Consider the following 25,661-nt stretch of genomic DNA (forward strand, 5'->3'; position numbering starts at 1 on the left):
TAACGTCAGTCACAATTTTTAGTTGGATACAAAGGAAAACAAATAGTACCTTATAAACTCCAGGATCTCATCTGAAACGACCTAGAAGTTTTGACAGGTGGACATTTGAATACCAGGTCCCATGCCCTCATGCCTCCTGCACAGCAGCTCACTTTTAAGTTTTCAATATAGTTTTTTTTTTTTTTTTTGGTTTTTCGAGAGAGGGTTTCTCTGTGTAGCTTTGCACCTTTCCTGGATCTCTCTGTAGACCAGGCTGGCCTCGAACTCACAAAGATCCTCCTGCCTCTGCCTCCTGAGTGCTAGGATTAAAGGTGTGCACCACCACTGCCCGGCAATATAGTTTTAATAAAGAATAATATCTGCTATTGTTTTCATGAGCATTAAAAGAATATAAAAGAAATTCATGATTTTCACATGACTTTTAGAGTTTGGAACAGATTTTACTCACTTATGTCAATACGATGAGGGAATTCAACATTACTTAAAAATATTTTTAAAGGTGGCAATGCATAATTTCATAAAGTTGACTCAGTGCCCAGTATGTGAAATATTCTGCCCTATAGCTTATCATAAACATTTATATCTCAAGCCATCTAACAACTAATTATACTTCCCAAAAGACAGTGTTGATTTCTAAAACTTATATACTTTCAATTATTACCTTTCACAAATGTCTTTGTGTCTAAGCAGTGTACATGGCAAATACCATCTTAATGTGTGTATCGCCAGACAGTAATTTAACCCTGCAACATGATGCTGTGGTCTCTCTCTGAAATCAGCACATTTTAAATATACTTTTGTAGCAATGCAATATGGTTAAAAAAAAATACCTCATTCTAAGAGACTGGAACTTTTGTTGGCCCTCACAGCCAGAGTTAATTTAATAATACATCTTGAGGTCACATAAGACTGCTATCCTACTGTGTACTCAGCCTGTTTGTTTAAACTGCCTTTAAGAGAACAACATAACAAGCAACCTTACTTGTCCAGAATTTCCCATGAGGCCAATGGATACAGCCTAAGCTGATACATTGCTTTAATCTTAAATCATGTACTCCTCCATGCCCCTGATGCAGAATAATACATACGTGTTTGTATGTGTATCATCCACTGCAAATAGCACATAGGTTGAAAGCAGCCTTATCCACCATAAATGTTGAATATGACATTTGGTTATCACTTGATAGACAGTGATATCTGTAATACTGTTGCTGTCTTGGTCAGCTGGGATCAGCTGGAGACGGTGACTTAATCCTTTCCAAACTTCTATTAAGATTTCTATCAAGTAGACCTCATTCTTTTTCCATGTGACACTTTCTGTGCTATTCAATAAAAGAAAGTATAATTCAAACAGATACAGAAGGTCATACACAAACACAGGGGCAGTTTCACAAGACCACTTTCAGGAAGGCACAGATTCAGACTCACCCAACAGACAGACAAGGGGATGGAGGACACAGAAGAGCAAAGGAGAGCGTTCACATCTGGGCTCACTGTTGGTCAAATGGCACCAAGAGGAAGTAGTTGATTTCTTTCTGCACATGACACTGACACATTAATTGGTGACTGGGTACTCATTATTAATGTCTTCACAAGGACGACATACTTTGTATATACTGTGTCAAATTCTAATGTCAAAGTTGATTTCAGGAAAAGCTAGATTACCAAGTATCAATACTCTATGATTATGATCAGAGTTTAAATTGGGTTGTAATGGTCAACCTACCAATTTTAAAATGTAGGAAGTACCCTGCTATTAATGAATCTTAATATAAAGTGCTATCTTCTAGTAATGAACTTCTAAATGCCTTATCTTGGATGATACATGTGCTCCAGAGAATTCTGTTTGTCCATCAGAATTTTGCTCTGTCTCCACTTCCTAGCACCTGCAGCATGTGCTCCATATTCACGGCCTTTGGAAATGTCTTCAAAATCATTCAGCATCCCTTTCTATAACTACTCATACTTCCTTTGCTATTTTTGCTTCAGTCTTAAAATTACCTTGCTTCTGTAATTTAGGACTGCTGTTGCCACAGCAGACTCTAGTATATCTTACTTTACACAGCAGTGGAATTCAGTGTGCCTGTATCAGCTGAGCGAGCGAGGGCAGGTTATGCCTAAGCAATAGAAGGCTCACATTCCATTGTGATTTACACAAACCGACTTAGTTTCTTGCTCTTGGCACAGATCTGTCTGAGGCCAGCCATCATTCCACACCTTTCTCCACTCTCCACACCTCTCCTCACCCTGCATCCACAGCTCATGCAGGACCCACTATATGGGGACATGGGCAGCTTTACAGCAGAATGAAAGAAGACATGGAGATTTCTGGATTAAAAACTTTGGTTTTAAAACTTTGGCTCAGAAATGACACAGATTGGTTCCAATTTCCTTTATTTGGCCAGAGTAAGTCACATGAATAAGCCGAATCCAAAAAAAAAAATAAAAAAATATAGTCATCTCCCAGGGAGCAGCAGCAGCTGTTTTTAGCAATAATAAAATCACTACACTTGCCAGGAATGGGAGAGCGCTCTAATAGACGGAATGAAAGCAACCATGTGTTTAATTTCTAGCTGACTTTTCCGGCCCAGGTGTTGATAACGTGGTGTGCCAATGACTTTCTTTCTATATTGAGTGTGTTTCTGCTGGGCCTCACCATGTGATCTCACAGCATATCCTGGTTCAGGCATCGCATGGAGTCACTCGCTTACAGCCACTGCCAGTTGGAAGCCCACACCTATAGAAACGCACCAGTAACAATCCAATTTCCTAGCAGGGCTTGGATAACACGCTCCAACCATATCCCAACGTCCCCCACGGCTGGCTCTGCACTCACATCATCTGTTGCTTTGCGGAACCAGTTCTCGAGGAGCCATGAGTCATCACTGTGAACCTACACTAAGTAAGATACGCCATCCAAGCCCTGCCTGGCTCTTATCCTTCGCAAAACAGACTTACAGTCTCCAAGTCTTCCTCAGTGAGAAATAACTCACAGGCTCTATTTCAAAGGAAGTATAAATGGAAGAAGACACTTGAAAAAAGTAAAAAGAAAGTGGATGGGCTGTCTGAAAAATGTGAATTTTGGCAAAAATCCAAAAGGTAGTTAAATATAATGTGAACACTACTACTTGAATAAAATATATAAATTGGCCGGGTGGTGGTGGCGCACACCTTTAATCCCAGCACTCGGGAGGCAGAGCCAGGCGGATCTCTGTGAGTTCGAGGCCAGCCTGGGCTACCAAGTGAGTTCCAGGAAAAGGCGCAAAGCTACACAGAGAAACCTGTCTCGAAAAACCAATATATATATAAATTGTTTACCAGAACAAAAATATGAACTAGGAAGTTAGATAAATGGACACAGAGAGAAATTATTCTGAAGTGTTTTGGTTTTCTACTTTTTATACTTTGCAACATAATGAGTAGATGGTGCAATATACATAACTGTTATAACCAAAGGACTCTTATGTTCTTGGATCTGAAAAATAATAACCCAAGATATATAATTTCTGAAATATACATAGGTGAGAACTTTAAGTATGATCAACCTAAAATGAAATAATCTGGCATGATGACTTATATCCAAGAAGTATAACTTTAAGTGGATCAAAATATTATATATTAGATGCTTCACCTCTCTGTAAAGTATAAGCTAATAATATTTAATTATAAATCATTCTGTTATTAGGCATATAGCTGTTTTTTTCTATCACTTATATGAATAATAAAAATGAATCAATCTAATACATATACATCTTTAGATACTATGTTTCTTTAGTGACAGGTTTCCTTTTCTGAATTCATAATGGATGCATCTTTTGAAAATATTTTATAAAAAGGTCATGAAAGGAAAACCTTTGCTTTTCTGCTCAACCAATCTGGAACTATACATGGTTTTCTGCCACCACTGCAGACACATGGACTGCTTGGCAAACCAGGGGATGTTCTGAGGAAGTTACAGAATGTCTTCCATCAAGTATTTTTCTTGTAGTTTGGCTTTACGCAATCTGGAGTATGTGGTTAAATTTTATTATAACATCCTTTAGTGTTTTAAAGTCCCAGGTAAACATAATGTGTTAATCAAAATTGTATGATTCTCATGTTTTCTTTTACACTTTCCCTCTTTTGGAAACATTTACAAGAGGATCACTAAGATGAAATAATTAGAACATCACATCCTCTCCTTTGAGCCTCTGATTCATTGTAAATCCTCGCAGGTTCATAATTATTGTGCAAAGCACCACGCATTTTGATTAGGACAGGACACAGCACTGGAACTTGAAGTCTAGGCAAGGAGTCAGCACATCCACATCCATCCGAGCACAGACCACTCACAGAGGATCATGCAGTCAGCAGCCAAGTTGTCCCAGAGCTCAGGTGATGCCTTTCAGGGAATCTCTATCTGGACACTGAGTTCTGAGTTTGGAGGATGTCTCCCTCTTGCTAGGCTTGCATTTACTCTGGGATAGCTGTCAGAGAGTCTGTGCTCTCCTTCACAGAGAGGGGCTACAATATTCTTGTGAGGTGAGCTTTGCTCTAAGGTCTGTGGGAGCTGCATCTGTGTGAAGATAGTCTTTTTTCCACCTGGGGCACCAAGCGTCAAGTGGTGTGGGCCCTATACAATGCTTGAAAATGTTTCATAACTATCATTGATCTGTGGCCACAACAGTTTTCTTGGAGTTACGCCACTTCAAGGTTAGTGGTTGCTATATGCCTTGTTTAGTAGGCTGTTCAGATGTTACATAAGCAAAAACTGACTGACATCTTATTTGGACAAAAATGATTATTAAATTTGGGCCGAGATGAAGAAGAAATTGTCAACCCCTGGCAGAAGGCAGAGGAAGGACAAAGTCACTAAGGACATTAGGGCACGGGTGAGAGGTGGGCTGAGTACATTTTGTTCAGGCAAGTGGCAGAACGCAGAGCCAACAGGCTGCACGCTGTATCCAAGCTTGGCTGTGAGAAAAATATCTCAGCTGAATGAACGCTGTGAACAATGAACTGCCAACGAGGGACTATATCCAGCTATTTTAGTGTTTCTAATTACAGAGCTAAAGTGCTGTGTTATAGGAAACAAATACCGAACCAGCACGCTAAGAAAGAGTCCCTCATTAATGGTATTTTTAGTGAGCATTGAAATTCCAGAATGGATTATTTATGGTTTTATATAGATAGAAAACTGGGAGGTATGGAGGAGTGTGAAGAGACACACAGGAATAAATGAGAACTATTCTAGTGCATTCACCAGCTTAGAAATGATGCTTATTCTAATCTATAGTGTTCCTGACATAACACACACACACATACACACATACATACACACGTATAAGACATCTCTGCATTATTATAACTGTCTCCACATATGCCCCTTACACTGCTTAGATACCTTCTAAAGAATCGCATTGCTCAATACAGCTGCTCCGCCCAGTCTACAGATGGGGATGGGACTCAGAGAGGACCAGACATCCCAATGCCATTTATAGACATCTACCACATTCTTAACTTAGTATATTTCCACTGCTTAGCTGCAGCTGTTCCAAAAGTGGAGTTACCTTTTGATCTGGAAATCTCACCTGTCAAATAGAAATTATACTTCACAGACATTCTGACTTGGTTCTAGAAAGTTTTATTTTTTCTAGAAACCGTTTAAATGGACCTTCAAATGCACTATTCACAGAACTCCTTTTGAGCGTCAAAATGCCCATTTTCTGTTGCATGTCTTTTCATTCTAAACATTGCTTATGTCTTTTCTCTCAGCCCAGCCAGGACTGTACTCTTAGAGTTTTCTCCATGTGTACAGACCTCTCTAAAGATCAATAGCGCTTGACTTCCGCACCTTCCTGTGTTTTACATTCTCCTCTTGCTTCTGTCTATGAACCTCCATCTTTTCCTCTCCCCCTGCAGACCCACTCTGTCCTCTGGTTCTTCCTCTTGTGAGTCTGGTTAGCTGTAAACTTTGACTTCTTGTTTTCCATCTTTTTTTTTTTTTTTTTTTTTAAAAAAAAGAATTACATATGCTTTTTATTAGCATGCATGTGTGCATCACATGTGTGCAGGTGCCCACAGAGGCCAAAGGAGGTTGTCCCTGGAGCTGGAGTTACAGGCATCTGTGAGCTTACCCAAACTTGGATCCCTTGCAAGAGCACCAAGTGCTCTTAACTTCTGAGCCATCTCTCCAGCTTATACGATCTGTCCTTAATTTGAACTTCTTGTTTTTAGTTTCTCAACTAATTAGAAAAGGTGGTAAGTATCTCCCTGATGTTTTTGTGAATTTTTGTTGTGCTTTGGTCAGAAAACATGTCTACATGCTAGTATCTGGATTTGACTGTGTATATTAATATACTTGTTAAATTTATTCTTTTATATTAAACACAACATATTTTTGCACATTTTCCACGTTGGCTTGAAATGAATGAGCTTGTCAGACTCACTATTAAACTTATATATAACTTGTAAGACTCCCATTCTCGGATTTCTTTTAGTTTTGTCTTCTTGACTTAGCACTTAATTTTTTCCACTCAAGTTCCAACGTTTTTGTGGTTGATGTTTTTAAGTGGTATATAGAATGTATCTTTTAAAAATGTAGTCTAAATACATTTGTCTTTAATCGGTGTGTCTAATTGATTTAGTGTGAATAGATTTAGATAGATGTTTCACTTCCCATAGATGTCTTCTGTGATTTCTCAAAACCATAGTTTTGTAAATTTTTCCTCTCCTGTCTATCTTAACTTGATTTTTATTGCTACCACATTTAGCCGCTTATCTTTCAAGCAGACCACACACATTAGGTTTTTATACCATGTTTTTCATATTTAGTTACCTAGAATTTTTAGTTTAAGTTTTTTGTGCATGCAAAATTTGCTGGGTTGTGGCATACATGTAACATATAGACATCCACATATGTGACATATAGCTTACTTAAGTGTACACCTTTGAGTATATTATAAAATTATATCCTTTATTTCTTTTAAGCTGAACCATCTCTCCAGGTTACAAGTTAATTCCCTAAAACATGGGACAATACAGTACTTATTTTTTCTAATTTTTTTCATATACATGTATGGTGGTTCCTATGCACGTGTGTATGTGTGCTTGAGTATGTGAGCACACATGTGTACAAGGTTGCACAAGTATACATTCACATGGAGATCTGTGGTTGATATTGCGTGTATTTCTAGATCAGTTTACACCTATATACCAAGGCAAGGTATAATGTTAAACCTGGAGACCATTTCAATTAGTCTGTCAAGGCAGCTTGCTCTAGCGATCCCTGATGACTTGTATGCATTGGAATGCTAAGCTCGCCTCCCAACCCACCCAGCTTTTATGTTAGTTCTGTGGATCTGAATTCCACTTACCATGCTTATGAACCAAGTGTTTTATTAGCTGAGCCATGACCCTCATCCTCACACATTCATTTTAGTTATATAGATTTTATAACATGCTTATAATTTCATACACCTAATTTTCAGTCTTATTTTATTTTTCTCCAACGGTGAGCACAAATCCTAAGAGTTAAAACTCTAAGTGAATATAGTTAGAATATAAAATCAACTAGCCGGGCTTACGAAAACAGTAGACTGGTGCATTGAATGAGCAATGTCCCCCAGAGGTTCGGGTAGTTCAACACTTGGTTTCCAGTTAGTTTGGGAAGTTATGGAACTTTAAGAGGTGGCTCCTTGCTGGAGGAAGAGGTGGGCTTGCAGATTTGTAACCTTTCCCACTCTGATTTCTCTGTGTGATTAAAAATGTGCCAGGCGGCGGTGGTGGCGCACGCCTTTAATCCCAGCACTCGGGAGGCAGAGGCAGGCGGATCTCTGTGAGTTCGAGGCCAGCCTGGTCTCCAAAGCGAGTTCCAGGAAAGGTGCAAAGCTACACAGAGAAACCCTGTCTCAAAAAAACAAAAACAAACAAACAAACAAAAAAATGTGGCTTCTCAGTTCCCTGCTGCTGTATCTCTCTCGCTAATATGGACTCTTAGCCTCCTCGAGTCGTACACCAAAGTAAACACTTGCTTCCTCAGAGTCGCGTTTGGTCATGGTGTTCTGTCGCAGCGAGGGAAGAGGAGCTAAGGCAGAAGCTGGTGCCAGAGCGGCATCTCCTGCAGCACAGAGTAACTAGTGCCCTGGTAAGCGTTTGTTTCAATACTGATTGCACTTGTCACTGATTCCTTCGTAATTAGCCTGTTTTCATTTGTGGTCTGGAGTTTGGCACAACTAACATCAAATTCACCTCTACTCTTTTGAGCAATCACTTAGTAAAATAAGTGATAGCAGGAGCATGAAAACTGTGACTGGTATCTTAGACTGTACCTCTAGTGTGCTGTGTGCCTCGCTAGGAGACACAAGCTATGGCACTACAGGTTCCCTTGTCCCTGTCCATGCTGGGGTAGCGAGGAGGGCAGGGAGTAATTTTAAAGGGGATTTAAAGTGGAAAAAGGAGGTTAAATTCATAATAAATACATTTCCATATTCTGAGTTCACAGATACGAATATTAGCTCTTAAACTTGAGGAATATTTGCTGGAATAGAAGTATTATTTATGTGTTCATGCTAAACCATTGTGGTCTGTCCCAAAGAGCAATGTTGATAGCTCTCAGGCAGGCCATACACAGATGGTTAGCAACCTCTTTTTTTTTTTTTTTTTTTTTTTTTGATTTTGGTTAATTTCCCTGAGCCACAAAAACTCCAGGGGAAACAAAGTAGCTCCGTGAAAATAATTTAAAGAGGTATTAATTTATTTTGACTTTACAACTGTCTTTCTTTTGGGTTCAGAAGATTATGGTTTGGAAATGACAATATGGAGTGGGAGAAACTGCCCTGTGGACACTAGAAACCCCTGCTTCCACTAACGATCCAAAGCCTGATGGCTGGGCTGGAGCTGGCTATTTCATAGCAGAGTATTTGCCGAGCATGTGGGGCCTGAGAGCTCCCTTCTGCGTTTTGAGACATGCAGTGTTTCCGGACCTCCAGTGCATGCTGCAAAGCCTTTTCTGAGGGGCACATGGAACAGCCCTGCTGCACAGGAGACATCCTGCAAGCTAGAAGTCAAGTCTCACCGGTGACGTCTTCTCTCATAGACTGAATCTGGAGTTTTAATTTTTTAAAGCAATTAGTGTGTGTGTGTGTGTGTGTGTGTGTGTGTGTGTGTGTGTGTGTGTGTGTGCATGTGTGTGCCTGCCTCTGTATGGAAGCCAAAGGATCCTTTGCATGGTTATGTTTTCCTATCACGTGGGTCCTGGGGATGGGCTCTGGCAGGCTGGGAGGCTTAGTGGCAAGTACCTTTACCTGCTGAGCCATCTTGCAGGCCTGACATCTTCATTTGCTTTAAAAAGAAGACATGAAACTAGAAGAGACTAAGTAGAAAAAAGAGGGTGACCAGGACAGGAAAGGAAGGTAGGAGGATGAAGTGAGAGTTAACACAACCAAACTCTATCGTGTATACTCATGAAAATATCACAACAAAACCCACTTCTTGTACAATGAGTGTAAACTAATAAAACATCCTCATTTTGCAACAGAATGATATTCTCACAGTAAGCAGTGCGTGACCTACCTGCCCCAGGCTGCCTCGTTTGTAGATGCTTTATTAACTGGAACACAGGAGGAATCAATGACAGTTGAACTGTTCATCTTATAGCAGAATCCGCAGTCTGGATCCAGCATACACTCATTACAGTAACTGAAACATGAAAGAGGTAAAGTCATATTAGCCTGGTTGTAGAGACCCACAGAGGTTTCCTAGTGAGGACTTACCAGAGTCCAAGAATCTGGGCTTGCTTTACCCAGCAGGGTTGCATAAGGGGATGATTTGACCACAGGTGTGGTTACCAGGTGTTTGGAAGGGTCTGCACTTGGTTGTGTGGTGTGCTTTGATCTACCAAGAGGGAAGTCTTTTGCCCCACCCCTTGGCATTGTTATAAAAAGTCCTTTTGCCCCAGCCCACACCCCATTCCCATCTCCTCCAGGGCAAAGACTCCCCCTGAGGATTGAGTTCAACCTGGTAGATTCAGTCCAGGCAGCTGGGGGGGGGGATATGTAAAATTAAATTAAATTATAAAATAAAAAAAGGAAAGATAATTTGTGAAGAGAAAACATCACTATGTATATAATTCCATATAGAAAATCTTCAAAGCTGCACACAGAGATGTTTATTTACATACACAGGAACACGCATGTAACTCTGAATATTCCTTCATTTGTTTGAAATAAATTCTTTTATTTAAATATTAAAAAAAAAAGCCCCTTTGAAGAAGCAGAAGGGGCCGGTGGGTCTTGATCCAGGTCCTCCCGAAGCTATCCCTGTGTTTCTGTCTTTCTCCTTTTTCGCTACCTTTCTATCTAAAAGTTTCTTATCCTTCTCTCCTCCTCGAAAGAATCCTTTTAAAAGGTGGGATTTGGCCTCCCACACCTGGTCAACCTGGGCTTGTTACATACCAAATTCCAGATGCTGTCCCCACTATAATAAACTATTATATTAAACTCACACTATTTTATTACTTTGGCCAAGCCAAGTGATATGCTCAGATCCAGGTGGTAACTGGATGGTAACTTTCATCTCTCCATGCAGATTAGAGCAACTCTGTAAGTTACTATGTGGTAAGGGGGTCACAGAACAAGCCCGGTAGACCACAGTGAAAATATTGCTTTCCTCCATCACTGATATTTGTTACTGACTGGTCCATCTCGATCCAGTCTGGAGGAGTTTTAAGTTACAGTAAAACATTCATTTTTTGTGTCTCTCTCCTTCACGTTCTATCTATATTAAAAACTGGAAATGTCTTCTCCCACATATATGTATACATATGCATATATATATATACATTCACACACATATATATTTAAAATGAGAGAATTTTTGAAGTAAATCTTTAACAAAATTACAAATACCCCAAGTCCAGCCATTGCTAACATCTTGGTGAAGATTTGTACCCTTAACATTATCATATTGAGTTCCAACTGTGCACTAATCTTAGCAGAAAACTAATGAGTATAGGAAGAAAGGCTAATGTGAACTAATTACAACTATGGCCAGATCACAGAGAGGCATCCAATAAGTCACTACTCACTAAACAAAATTATTGAACAGCAGAGAAGTCTGAGGTGGGTAGAGTTTCCCAACCGTAGCCTACAGCATGGGTGTAGAATGAGTTTTCTTCTGGGGATCCTATCCTGTGACATGTAGCTCTACAGCCCTTCATGTACAACCCAGGCACATGCAGCACTGGTCATATTACAGATGCATCAATCAAGACTGTGATTTGTGGCAGATAAAAGGCGACGAGGAGAAATAGATGTACATGACAATAGTCATAATAGGGCAAAGGGCTGACTTCCTTCTTAAAAGGCAGAGGAGGTGTCAAGAGCTGGAACTAAGTTCAGAGATAATAGCTTAAGTAAGTCCTAAGAGAAACTTACTAGGCAAAGAAAAAAGATATTATAGAAGAATGGGCAATTTTGTTGTTAGAAGACCATTCAGCACAAAATTAATAATACTCTGCACAAGTAATTATCAGCGGGAGAAACAGGCCATCAGAAAAGGATGTCTGAGAGACACGCAAACACTCCAAAGACACAAAGGATGATGGTATTTCTCAGCGCCCTAAGCTGAAATGCCCTTTGGCTCGTTTAACTAAAAGTTAAGACATCTGCATTGCTTAAAAGTTAGATTTATTTTCACGTAAGTGTCCCGCTGTCAACTTTTCCCTCTTTTTTGAATGGAACTTTAATCACATACAGAACACAGGGGACATCTGTAAGCGCTCACGGAAGGTCTGCCTTTTGCTGATGCTGTTTACCTTTGGGACAGGTAAGAAAAGGCCACTCCCTTCCTCCCCGCCATCTACCTCACAGGGAAAACTGAAGGTTACTGTGTGAACTTCATCGGCTTCTACGCTCTGACAGGAGCAAAGCCAGGCCTGTCCTCACTTGTTTTTCCTCTAGGCCCTGAAAAGAAGGAGCTCCCAGTGTCTGGGGACCAGAGCTCTGCATCTGCTCTCCTCTGGCCATCACCATGACGAACACTGTTACAATGGCCACGCTCTTCACTCAGAACACAGCCCACAGTTTATGTGGATGCCCAACTGTTTCCTGGATTAAAAAAAAAAAATGTAGAAAGCTTCCTTCCTAATATTCCATGCGGATCCCGCAGGGTTCTCTCAATGAAAGGCAAACATCGAGAATGGATATTGCCAGTCCCTACCTTGACACGCAGCTTTCAGGCCTCTAGAGGTGAGACAAAGTTCCCTAGCATTCTGTCATCCTTGACTAGGATTTCTTTGCTTTCCAATCACATACAGCATTTAATGGAAAAAATTATTCTAAAAACCACAACATGCCTAACATTCACTTGACATTCTGAGGTTAATGGTAAACATTACACACCATGGAGATGATCTAAATGACCTTTTACCAAGAACATAGCTCAGGACTGTGGCTTTCACAAACGTCATTAACAAGAAGCATAGCTAGAAGGGGCCATTCTTCACTAAAGGTATCCTATACATAAAACCCATCAATGAAACACGAGACCAATGCTTGTAGGAATTGTCAAGCATAGGTTGCTTTTCATGTGTGAAACCTGCTTGCCCCTTTAAAAAATGTGACTCCGAAGAAGCTCTAAATTCTAGACTTTAAGTGTTATATATATACCAAGAGCACATGACCTCAAAGGACCCATTCATAATCTAAGACAGTTGCATCATTTAACTCTAAATTCCCCACTTCTTAATATGTGGGAGCAGGGTACTGTTAGGTCCATAACAGGCCCCCCAAATGATAGTGCTGCTGGCAAGGTCATAAATGACAGTGTGGGCTGAGCTCAGGCTGGACTCTGACTGGGCGAACAGAAGGATTGCTAACAGATAAACAAAAGCTCATACTCAGCAAGCATTCCTTTGGAATGGGTAAAGTGGGTATCTGCTTGTCAGAAAAAAATCCGCCGCTTCCTTCCTCTGACCACTACAGCCAACTACCTCTGGTAACAGGGCATCTAGTTCCTTATTAGTCAAACCAACTTGTAAGAGATCCAAGTCCCCACCTAGTTCCCAGGCTGCTCTGGCCAGCAAACCCCCTTCCTGTACTCTAGCTCTCAGGCTTTTCCACCACACAGACTCCCTCCTGCTACAGCATGCCACAAGAGATAGCCTTGGCAATTTTAATTTCCCCGTGGTCCAGTTTGGTGGTCACACTGTACCCTTGCTTACAGGTACTTACCATGCTGTACCAGGAATCTTAACAGTTCTTATTAATAAAATCAAACCTGAGGCCAGTTATTGGGGTGAATACTGGAAGATCAGGGAGACAGAACAAGCCACAGCTAACCTCACCTGGCCAACTTCTCAGCTGATCTTGTTCCCTCAGACTGGAAGCCTCTGTGTCCTCATCTCCGAATGGCTCTCAGCTGAACTGTGCTGCTCAAAACCTAAAAGCTTAACCAGCCAAAAGCTTCTAGTTTCTGATCTTCACACCTTATATATCTTTCCTTTCTACCATCAATACCTGGGATTAAAGACATGAGTCACCATGCTTGGCTGTATCCTTGAACACATGGATTTCTGCCTCTGGAATGCTAGGATTAAAGGCGTGTGCTACCACTGCCTATCCTAAGTATCTAGTGACTGTTCTGTTCTCTGGCCCCAGATAAGTTTATTAGGGTACACAATATTTTGGGGGAACATAATACTACCACATCATATGGTGTCACAGAAGTATCTGCGCAGATAACAAAAACTACAGTTGTGGCCTAACATTAAGAAATTGTACAGATTATTTTTATTATATGTGTGATTGTGTGCATGTAAGGGCATGTGGGGGGTTAAAGGACAACTTTGGGGGGACAGTTTTCTCCTTCTACTTGAGATCTGGGGCTCAAACACAGGCTGTCAGGTTTGCATAAGAAGCACCTTTACCCACGGTGCCCTGTCAACAGTCCAAGAGAGACTATGGATCCTCAAAAGAAAGTTAATTAAAAAGGCATGGATAAAAGGATTCCTCTTTGTAAGAGAACTGCTGAGTCAAATGAATGAGGCTCCTTTCTACTGGTATACAATTTTTTGAAGTCAGTCCTTTGCTCTGCTCTGCCACATCTCTGTGGATGATGCCTTTTATCAATCTGTTTACAACCATGGCATCTCAAGGACTAAGATCCTGCTCATAGCTTCCGTAACTCACAGAATCTAGCTCAACATAGGCTGGCTTCCCAGGGTGCACTGCAACTTTCTAACTCAGCTCAGCACGCTATGGTAGATTTTGAGCCTATTCTGGAAAATAATTCTGAGGGGCGGGTGGCTGAAGGTGAATGCCTGCGTCATGAAATAAAAAGAATTTAACCATCAAAAAACAAGCTACCGCTTGTTTTTAGATTGCCGGAGGCAAAAACTTATGAACAGGCGATCAAACAGTAAAAATGGAGGAGTAGCTTAATAACCTTTAAAATTCACTTTCAGAGAGAAATAAACTGCAAAGCAGGAACACACACACACTCTCTCTGTCTCCGTGTCTCTCTCTCTCTCTCTCTCTCTCTCTCTCTCTCTCTCTCTCTCTCTCTCTCTCTCTCTCACACACACACACACACACACACACACACACACACACACACACACACACACCACAGCCTTGCCTTAAACTACAGACTTCAAATACCATAGTAAAAGGTAATAGCACTATTCAGACATACCTTATGCGATTTAAGTGTTAAGTGTCTTGCAGTCTTGGTCTTGGAAGAGAGTGTAAGCCCTGAAAAGGAGCTCAAGCGTGGAAAGCGCTGGGGGACTGAGGGCCGAGCTCAGAGAAATCAGTAAGACTAGAGAACGGCAGCCAGGTGATAATGCTGAGAAACCAATGTGCTTCTCTTGCTTGCTGGAGGGAGGAGATTTGCCTTCAAAATCCCTGAGGTTTCTTTTTAGAAATGGGGGGGGGGGCACAAATAGGGATTCACATATTTAGAGCAACTCTGCTTCTAAGAAATCCAAATGCATCCAGGGGAGATAAAAGGTGGTCCGCTGTCATTCAGTAACCCAACAAAGACGGAGTGTAGCTCAATGTGGCCTCAGAGGGAAAAAAAAAATCTTTAAAACATTGACAGGGGCTAATTTAGAACATTCTTAATTTCTACTCAGAAGTCGATAAATTTGACTGCGTAGAAAATGGTCCAGTTTCTTAAGTGTGTCTCATTAAGCCAGCCAGAGGCATCATGAGCGGTGCCTTGTCTTAAATCTACCTCTAGCAAGATCTCAGCACAGAAAACTGGCTGCTGGGATGCAGACATTAGGGTCCCTTACATGGGCAGGTAAATCACGCTCCCTCTGCCCTCACCATGACCTTAGGCCCTGAATGCTATGATAATCACTGGCCCCCTCTACCACTCCTCCAAATCTCCCCTGCTCTATGGCTTCACTCCTCAAATCCCAACTGCCTGGAGCAGAAGAGTCGGAATGTAATTTATAAGGACAAGAAGGGGCCCTGTACCTCCTGTGGGCCCTCTGCAGGGCCAGGTATAACCTCCAAACCACCAGTGTTACATCCCTGTCACAGCATGGCCACCAGGAGACTTCCTCCATTCCAACCGTGTGAGAAGGAACTCATTAGAGAAAAAAACTCAGACAACTATATGTTCAGAAATTACTTGTAAAAGCGAGGGTCACGGATACTAATTTCATGAAGCAAACCACCCCACAGCTTTTTATCTGGAACACAACTCCCCAATCCACTAACCAGCCCTCAGGAGACAGAAGCATCGCTCAACAGTTAACCCGGAGCATGTTTCTCTCTAAATCTTACTTTTTCATCCTGCTATACCATTTCCTAAAAATCCTAAAAAATATACTGAGTGCCTTAAAAGGCTCTCAGTGTTTGTGTTCCTAGACACGGTTTACCTGTTTCCCAAGTCTTACATTGCTGGGTGCTGCTCTTTCCTGCCCTCACACTGTGCCAGGAAATGCCACCTTTACATGGCCATGTTCCACTCTGCCCTTCCGGTCACCTGAGCAGGCTCCTTTTCTAACAGAAACTGATCATAGTTTTCCCCTGCCGGTAGTGTAAACACCCAACTCCTTGTTCTGGTTGGCTCAGTCCAAACTCATCTTGTCAAGCTACCTACTACTTCTTAGGGGCAATGTGGGGAGCCTGGGGGATCAGGAACCTGCCAGGCTCTTGACTTTTTCCTCCATCTTTCCCTGTCTGGGTGATCACTTTGAAACCTATTTTTAAAAGTGATGTGAAATCAGAGAGCCTTCATTAGAGATTTGGTACCAGGCTGCTGAGCCTTTGGTGATCCTGTCAGTAGGAAGCTGTGGTTCTGATGGGCAAGGGAGGCCAGACGCGGCATCTTAAAGCAACCTAGTGTTACACATGTTGGAGAGGACATGTGACTATTTTCAGTCTGGTTTTATCTTCATTTCACTGCATGTGGCTTAGCCTCATGTAAACATTCTAAGAGACAGTGAATCCTGGCCTTGCTGTGGCTGAGCTCAGTGAGTATATCCCCTGCATCTTGGGGTTCTCCTCTGCATAAGCCCTCACCAAGCCAGCGGGAAAGTTGAGTGAGGAAATGTTCTCAGGACGCTCTCAGGCGCTGTGATAAACTCTCTATGGCGTAACCACAATCAGACTCGTGGCAAAACTCACCCTCCAAATTCATCCCCAATCCACAAAGAGTGATTGACTTGCTTGGGTTTCCTTGCCGTTTTAGTCCCTTAAATAATACTTCCGTATTTCTTCTCTGCCCTTCCCGTAAAGGAGAGACTGCACCATCACCAGCAAAGAGCAGTTCTTGATTTTTGCAGTGAAGATAGCATATTGTATATTGATGAAACTGTATCTATGTATGATGATGGCCACATTGTGTGCAAATACAAAGTTACTCCCAAATTTATCATGATTGAAAAAAACTTCATATAAATATGTACACATTTATTTACTGACAGGCATGCATGTGACATACACTGCCACCTCACATTGTCACTGGAGGTTTTATGTTTAGCTATGTCGATCAAGCACTCCTTCTGTTTCTAGACATACCTTCCTCCTTGCTTTCCTGTTAGAGCCGGGTGGTACATTGTCTTAAAATAAGCATTTAATTGGAAGGAATGTTAGAAATCAGTTACTAGAAGTTGGGCCTAACTAGTAATGCTGTATGTTAAAAATCGGAACTGCTCTCCTCCCTAGGATCGCGCATAACCACAGCAGGAGCTTGAGGTCCCGCAGTAGAGAATCTACACTGTAAGTCCGCTGTCAGTGGGGGGGACTCCGCTCTGCCTCCTCGGGTGTTTACAGCGGCTGGTGTCCAGCAGCGCGGCAGTCACTCTGAGTAAGTGTGCACAGCTTCTGTGCACACACACCGACCGCACAGTGACAGTGGAGCATCTCAGGCCGTGTCTGGACGCTTTGTAAAGGAGGCCATGATGAAGCCCCCTCCCCCTCTGCACAGCAGACACAGTTAGCAAAATGTAAACACAAAGCAAGACACCTTAAAAGAGAAATAGCCAAAATTTCCGTATTAGTAGTTAATACTGTCGGTAGAAACATTGTCCTTGAGCTGGGCCTGGTCCCTGAACTGATCTTTCCATGCGCTTCTCTGTCCTCTCCCACTGTACACACTATCACCACTGAATATTCCGTGCATGGACAAAGTCTACAATGCCATTCCCCACTGGCAAAGGCAAAAGGCACCTGCATACGCTACGTACACACAAAATTATCTTTTCCTTTTCTAAACTGACAAAACTGTATGATTTAGTTACAAAAAAAGTTCTGGAGCCTGCTGTGGGATGTTCTGTATGTCCTGTGGGAGCCCGTTCTTGGGTTCTTTGTGGTGTTACCCAGCAGGTCCGCATAGAGGATGATTAGGACTATGGGCCTGAGTGCAGGTGTCTGAGATGGTCTGCACTTGGCTGTGCTGGGGGATGGTCTGTATGTCAAGTTGTTCTGATTGATCAATAAATAAAACCTGATCGGCCGTGGCTAGGCAGGAAGGATAGGCGGGACTAACAGAGAGGAGAAATAAAAGGACAGGAAGGCAGAAGGACTGGCTGCAGCCGCCGCCATGACCAGCAGCATGTGAAGATGCCGGTAAGCCACCAGCCACGTGGCAAGGTATAGATTTATGGAAATGGACTAATTTAAGCTATAAGCACAGTTAGCAAGAAGCCTGCCACGGCCATACAGTTTATAAGTGATATAAGCGTCTGAGTGATTATTTTATAAGTGGATTGTGGGACTGCGGGGCTTGGGGAACCTGGAGAGAAGCCCTCCAGCAACAGGAGCCATTCAGAGTATCTGTTTTATAAGAGATGGAATTCCTCTGTTTACAGATAAAATATAAATGAACCATTTTCCTACTGTATTGATGAGCATTATCGCCTAATTAATGCAGGGGTTCTTGGTAGAGTGACCGGCACAATGTTAATGATACTGTGAATGGGGCCTGGAAGGTTCCCTTTCATAACTGATACTAGTAATTTTACAAAGGCCTAAAAATATTTTTGCCCATTTCTAATTACATTGTGAAATGCTAGCTACTACTAAAATCTTTCGAAAACTATGAGGCTTTAATATGGGTTCAATATGCAAATGAAAGTTTTAAAGATAAAACTGATACTGAGTGGTTATAATCGTGTCTTTTTTTTTTTCCCATAACACTTGTACATGGTTACTGTCAGCATCTTATACTGAGGAACAGAAGGTGCCTGGTAGATGGAGAGACTCCTTAATCAAGTTTCTGAACACACTGTGAGTGAGTGGGTACTATCAAATCTCCCCCAATTCCAGCAAATGAGGCATTTAGCAAAGACATTGGTTCCCTCAAATTTGACACCACCAAAGGGGTCCACTGTCTCATCACATTAATCTCACTCAATCTCTTGTTTGTTATAATGCTCATTAATACAGTAGGGGAAAAAAAGATTTTTCCGAACTGAAAATAAGCCAATGAAAATTAACACAATTCACAAAACAAACTCAAGTGCAATACAACTTCTCAAATGTAGTCCAGAAAAAGAATCCCAGGTTCACTGGACAAGTGAAAATATACCCAAAACGGCTTTGTAATATCTGACTAAATTATTGTCTCTTTCTCAAAGACTACATGGCCCCTCTTTTCGCCGAGATGCGTCAGAGTGAGCTTACACAGTGGACACTGGGTTCTGGGCAGAGACAGGTTCACTCCTGTCACTTAAAACTTAGTTCTGTGCAGGCTAAGGCATGTGGCCTTCTAATCTCACCGAACCTCTTTGGGCCTTTGGTTGGAGTTCTTGGCAAAAAAGGGCAACTGTGAGGATCTGCCTTGGTGAAAGAAGAATCCATAAAAGCTTCCGGCAGAGTATCTGGCACAAATATTAACTATGCTGTGAAGAGGGCCCGGAAGTTTCTGTACACACACAAGAGACAATTGTTTTTTCTCATCTCCCCTTTGGAACCAAAGGGTGAGATAGCTGCTCAGCTGGTTATAAAGGCCGAGGAAGTAGCAAATGAAGAGATTATGACTTTTGCAAAGCTGGAGGAAAAATACTGTGGAGACACATTTCTTCTCACCTGTCAACTTTTTTTTTGGGGGGGGGGACTCTAATGACTATAAAGTGAGCTAACTGTGAAAGGACGTAAAGCCCTGTGGGGATGACCTCCTTGTCTTTCTTGTTTAAAGAAGAACCAATTATTAATGTCTCGAGTGTCACTATGGGGGCGAAGCCAGCTAAGGGACAATCTACACACCACTGCAGAGCAGAGGAGACCCTGCGCTGGACATCGCTCTTAACTGTGTACAGTGCAAGCCTGGTGACGGCGTCTGATCCTGGCTTTGGGGATCTGCTGCCCAGTGCTCCTGGTGGTACCACCTCTGTCCAGTGCCGGTGACTGGTGAGTAAGTGGTTTCTCCATGACTTACCTGCAGAGCAGATGACAGTGAAGCTATCTGTGTTCTATCATTCCTGCCACCCCAGTCTATCCCAGACCGGATCCACTATCAAGTTTGCCTCTGCCTCCCAGAAACTAAGGGGCCACATTCGCTTCATTTTCATGCCAATTTCTCAGCCTTTTCTAGAATCTGTTCGCTTTCTGGCTTTCAATACTCTGTCCTTCCCAAAGCTGTGGACCCTAGGCTACTGTAAGAAGGTTAGGGCCTCTACCCTGGCTCTCTCCCTGAGGGATTCCAAGGCATTCATGCTTTTTGTTTTTATAACAGCCTCTCAAATTGGTTTTTTAAAAATATTGCTCGCAGCTTTGTTTTGTGATTTCGCAGTTTGGGGGTCCACTCCAAGATCTCTCACATGCTGTGGAAATGGCCCACCAGGGAACCACATCACCAGGCCTGCTTCTGTTACTGGTGTGAGCTCCTTTATGAGGGTTGGCTATTTGCATCTATTACTTCAACTACAAAGCCATTGGAGATCTTTGGCTTCCTGCATCTCGCCACATTTTCCTTGAAAACACAACGAAAGCCAGGAGCTGTAGCACATGCTTGTAACTTCAGCACCTTGACACCTGAGGCAGGAGGATGACAAGTTCTAGGTCAGCCTGAGCTATATAGTGAGTCTCTGTCTCACTACCACCACCACCACTCCCAACCCCCAAACAAATAATATATATGTCATGTCAGTTGAACTTCATCTCCCTCACATTTTGTCATTCTGCTTTGTCCAATCAACTCACTACTCAACTTTGGGAAACTTCCACAATGTCCCAGGACTCAGTGGACAAGTCAGCAAGTAATGAATAGATTAAAACAAGAGTTACTATTTTATTACATAATTAGAGTAATGGCTTTTTAAACAGGGACTTCTGCCACAATGTTTTATTGTTCCAGAAATCTAGGTATGAAGCAAAATAACTTGACTTCCGTAGAGTAATGAAAGTGACTTTTTAAAAGTAGACGGCATGGAAAAAAGGGTTTACTGTGTGTCACACTAGAGCTTCCAGGATGAGATTGATTTTTTTTTCTTAAATTTTATTTTATTTTATTTTGGGGGGAGAAGGTTGCAAGAGCAGAGGCCAGATATGAAGGGATGGATAAATAAATGGGATGGAGATGCATGATGTGAAAGACACAAAAATAAAGAAAAAAGTTTTTTTTTTTTTTTTTAAAGGTAGAATACAGTATCCTCTTGAGCTCCATATGTGGCTGAACTGAGCCATGGCAATGTCTGTTTACATGAAGGGAGGTCCACTTTGGTTCCCACTAGAATCTCAAATATAATGAAGAGGAATATTAATTCAAAATGCTTAAATTCCTTAAGTTGATTATAATAAAACATAGCAAGGCAAGCACATTAATGTAATATCGAAGGAGAAAAAAATTTCAATGAATGATGCCTCTTAATACTACTCATACATGCTATGGTAGTTGAACAAAAATGGCCCCTTAAGCTCATATATTTAAATGCCTGGTTATTAGGGAATGGCACTACTTGAGAGGGATTAGGAGATGTGGCCTGGATGGACGAAGTATGTTCCTGGGAGTGGGCTTTGGGATTTCAAAGGCAAAGCCAGTCCCAGCATCTCTCTCTTTCTGCTGCCTGTGGATTCAGATGTAGAACTTTTGGCTACTTCTGCCCATATGCTTCCATGCTCCTGGCTATGATGGTCATGGGCTTAACTTCTGAAATTGTAAGCCATCCCCAATGAAGTGCTTTCTTGTATAGGATTTGCTGTGGTCATGGTGTATCTTCACAGTAAGTGAACACTGAATAAGACAGAAGTTGGTACCAGGAGTGGGGTATTGCTGTATCAGGCCTGAACACGCTGCTTGTTGCCAAAATGTAGACTTTGGATTAGAAAAGCAGTTGAATGCTTTAAACAGGGCTGAATGAGCCACCCTAGCAGGAGTGCGGAAGACAGTGGTGCTGACACCAATGTAGATTATGATGGCCTGGCTCAAGAGGTTTCAGGAGAAGAATATTAGTAGGAGGCCTAGAAACTTTTGTGTAATTTTTGTGCAGAATGTGGCTGTCTTTTACCATTGTCCAAAAAAATCTGCCTGAGGTTGCTAAATTGAAGAATTTTAGATTAATGGCATTGGCAGAGGAGATTTCAAGACAGCCTAGTATTGATGCTGTTGTGTGGTTATTAGTAGTCATGCTTAGGCAGATCTACAATGCAAAGGAGCAAGCTGAGCAAGGAAAAATATCAAATGTACAGTTTGAGGAGAAAAGGAGCACCAGGAAATATAGTGGTGCTAAGTCCAGTGCTCAAAGACATAAAAAAGTTTAAAGAAAAGCCTGATACTACATGAAATAGTGAGCAATGGCATCATGGCAAGATCCCATCCAGTTAAGCTTCCAACTTGTGAAATGGAATGAAAACTTGTGAAAAGCTTAAGCAGGGAAGGGAACTATCAACAACAGAAAGCTGGTGAAAATGCAATTGAATGAGGGAGCCAAATTCCAGCCCCAGCAAGCAGCAGAACTTGGCAGCTTCAGCCACGTGGTTCTGGCTGTAGAGTCAAGGATAGAAGAAAGGGGATGTAGAATCTTTCTGTGAGGCTCAGGAAAGCTGCCAAGGCCAGGAGTGTGGCAGGGAGGTCCCTGCATGGAGGCCCAGACAGGGCATTTTATGAAGCTGTGAGGGTGGATTTTCCTGGAGATGCCAAGATGTTAGAGATGCCAGAGCTATGGGACGCCTGCCAAGGAGAGCTGCTAACAGTGTGTAGAAGAGAGAGAAGTATGTTTCAGTCAACAACTCTAAAAGGAGTTGGAGTTCTGAAGGGCGCTTTGATGTCAGACATGGAGATATAGAGTTTGTATCTTTCTTGCACTACTGGTGTTTGGTCTTGCTTTGGTCCAATATTTCCTTACTATGCTCCCTTTCCTCCTTTTAGAAGGATAATGTATATTCTAAGCCACTGTATGTTGGAAGTATGTTGTTTTCTTTTTTATTTTGATTTTATAGGGGTTACAGTTAAGAGATTGCCTTGAGTCTCAGAAGAGACTCTGAACTTCAGATTTTTAAATAGTGCTAAGATTGTGATAGACTATGGGGACTTTGATGTTGCACTGAATGCATTTTGCATTATGATATGGCTACAAGCCTATGGAATCCAGGGGTTGGAAATGTGTTGCTTGAATAAGTATGATCCCCATAGGCTCATGTATTTGAATGCATAGTCGTTAGGGAGTGGCACTGCTTGAGAGGTATTAGGAGTTATGACTTTGTTCGAATAGATGTGACCTTGTTGGATAAATATTTCACTGGGGCAGACTTGGGAATTTCAAAAGCCCAAGCTAGTCCCAGTGTCTCTCTTTCCCTGCTGTCTAGGGATTCAGATGTAGAACTCTGAGCTACTTCTCCTTGTGTGCCTCCATGCTCCCTGCCATGATAATAACTGACTAAACCTCTGAAAACGTAAGCAAGCCCCAATTAAATGCCGTCTTTTATAAGAGTTGCTGTGTTCATGTGTCACAACATAGAACTGATCAGCTTGTATCAATATAGACAATATACATTTCCATAAATATATTATTTTTAGAGATAATTTATTGGTTTCAACTTTAAAAGCTCACTAAACTTGTAAAATTAATGTCTTATTAAAGTACTAACCTTAAAATAATAAAAAAAAAATTTGAAGGGCTATATATTTAGGTCCCATAAAGTGAAATGTCCATGTAAACAAGAATCAGTTTAAACAAAATACATCTTCTTTTTCATTACAAAATGAGCAAAGTGGAGATCACTTCTAAGAAGCCGCTTGAGTTCTGATTCCTATGACTAATCAGCATGGGCTGGACACGGTGTCCCACCCTTGTAATTGCAGTACTTGGGAAACCAAGGCTAGAGGTTCCAGAGAGTTTGATGCCAGCCTTTGTACATAAGAGTCTGTTTCCAAAAAAGGGGAAAAAGACTAATGAATTTACTATATAAAAAATCAGAATATTCTCAAGGAAAATCAAACAAAAGGAAGGCCAGAATTTAAAATTAAATTCTGATTCGGAATCAGCCACTACTGATTATAAGTTATTTTATTTTCCAATTGTGTGTGTTGCGGGTAGGGTGGAAGTATGTGCATGTGAGTACATATACTGAGGCCAGAAGAGAGCATCAGATTCCCTGGAGCTGGGATTACAGGTGGTTGTGAGCCCCCTGATGTGGGTGCTGGGAAATGAACTCAGGTCCTCTGGAAGAGCAGTATACACTCTTAACTGCTAAGCCATTATTTTACTGACCCCACTCTCACACCCCTAGCATTTTTCTAAGGTCCTGAACTTTTTTGTTTGTTTTTGTTTTTCGAGACAAGGTTTCTCTGGGTAGCTTTGCGCCTTTTCTGGAACTCACTTGGTAGCCCAGGCTGGCCTCAAACTCACAGAGATCCGCCTGGCTCTGCCTCCCGGGTGCTGGGATTAAAGGCATGTGCCACCACTGCCCGGCCGGTCCTGAACTTTATGATAATGAAAAATAGAAAATGAATAGTGCCTTCTTTTAATATTATAAAGGCTTAGAGATTTATTAATCTACCTTCAAGTTGGCACTAGTGGACACCACGATTTCTTTACCGCAGGAATGATGCGATTGCCAATGCTGAATGCCAGTTCTCACCATGAATATCTGCTTACTAGAGAGAGGCTCAGGGAGACACTGCCAGTGACTCGGGAGAGTGAAGGGTCAGTTGACTCTAATGCGGATCCATTAAGGCTTGTGAACAGGGCAGCTCTCTTCACTGGCGCCAAGTACTCTTACACAGCTTGGAAATCAAACTTACCTTCTCCAAATGACAAAGGCATCCATCCTCCTGTGAGTCAAGAGGAATGAGCACGATCGCACCTGCCTGTGATCACACCAGCATTTTGGAGGCTGAGCATGAGGGGCATTAGATCATGGGTAGCCTGGGGTATATGCACCCCCACATACACACTCACTCACACCTATACACACTCACACCTATACACATGCACACATACACACCATGTACAATAACAAAAAAATAAAAGAATAGTTTTCACCCTTGTGTTAAAATACAGGCCACTGGTAATTGTGAACGAGGTCCTTTGCTCTTCTAGAACTGAAACTTCCCTGAAGATTGAGAACTCTCACCTTCTGGAGGAAGGCTGACCCAATGTAGGGATACACAAAACCAAATGAACAACAACAACAACAAAAAGCCTGCTACGTGGTGTTATTTGAGAAAGACAGCAATGGCTAAGGTATACTGCCATCTCTAGGACTGGGGCTCTAAACTTATAGCATTTCTTTGATTAAAAACAAAAAATGGGGCTGGATAAAGAAAGCACAGTGGTTAGGAGCATTTACTGCTCTCGGTTCAGTTGACTGACTAAGGTTCAGTTCCCACCGTTCACTTGCAAGCTTCCATAATTCCAGTTCCTGGGGATGCCATCTTCTGGCCTCCACGAACACCACACATTTACATGGTACTGCGGGGATATATTGTGTCCCCCAATATATTGTGCACACTAATAAAGCTTATCTGAGGATCAGAGGAAAAAGCCAGGCACTATGTTAAACACAGAAGTCAGGCAATGGTAGCACACGCCTTTTATTCTACCATTCTGGAGGCAGAGATCCATCCACATCTCGGTAAGTTCAAGGCCACACTGGAATCTGAGCCAGGCAGTAGTGGCACATGCATTTAATCCCAGCACTAATCATAGAGGTCTGCAGGTCTGTTCAGAAAGACAGGAAGTGATGTAGCTGGGCGGAGAGAGGAATTGAATGGCGGAACAGAAA

At 41.9% G+C, this 25,661-nt stretch overlaps 1 protein-coding gene across 1 annotated transcript in view; it reads right to left on the reverse strand.

Moving 5' to 3' along the window:
* The window catches only part of Slc2a13 (solute carrier family 2 member 13), a 310,634-nt gene that overhangs the window by 48,950 nt on the left and 236,023 nt on the right, over positions 1–25,661 (reverse strand). Inside the window, exon 7 of the mRNA XM_042264530.2 lies at positions 9,553–9,678. Within this exon, the coding sequence (XP_042120464.2) occupies positions 9,553–9,678 (126 nt within the window). The remainder of the gene's footprint in view (positions 1–9,552; positions 9,679–25,661) is intronic.

The sequence above is a fragment of the Peromyscus maniculatus genome, chromosome 20 (assembly GCF_049852395.1).
Source record: "Peromyscus maniculatus bairdii isolate BWxNUB_F1_BW_parent chromosome 20, HU_Pman_BW_mat_3.1, whole genome shotgun sequence".
Lineage (NCBI taxonomy): Eukaryota > Metazoa > Chordata > Mammalia > Rodentia > Cricetidae > Peromyscus > Peromyscus maniculatus.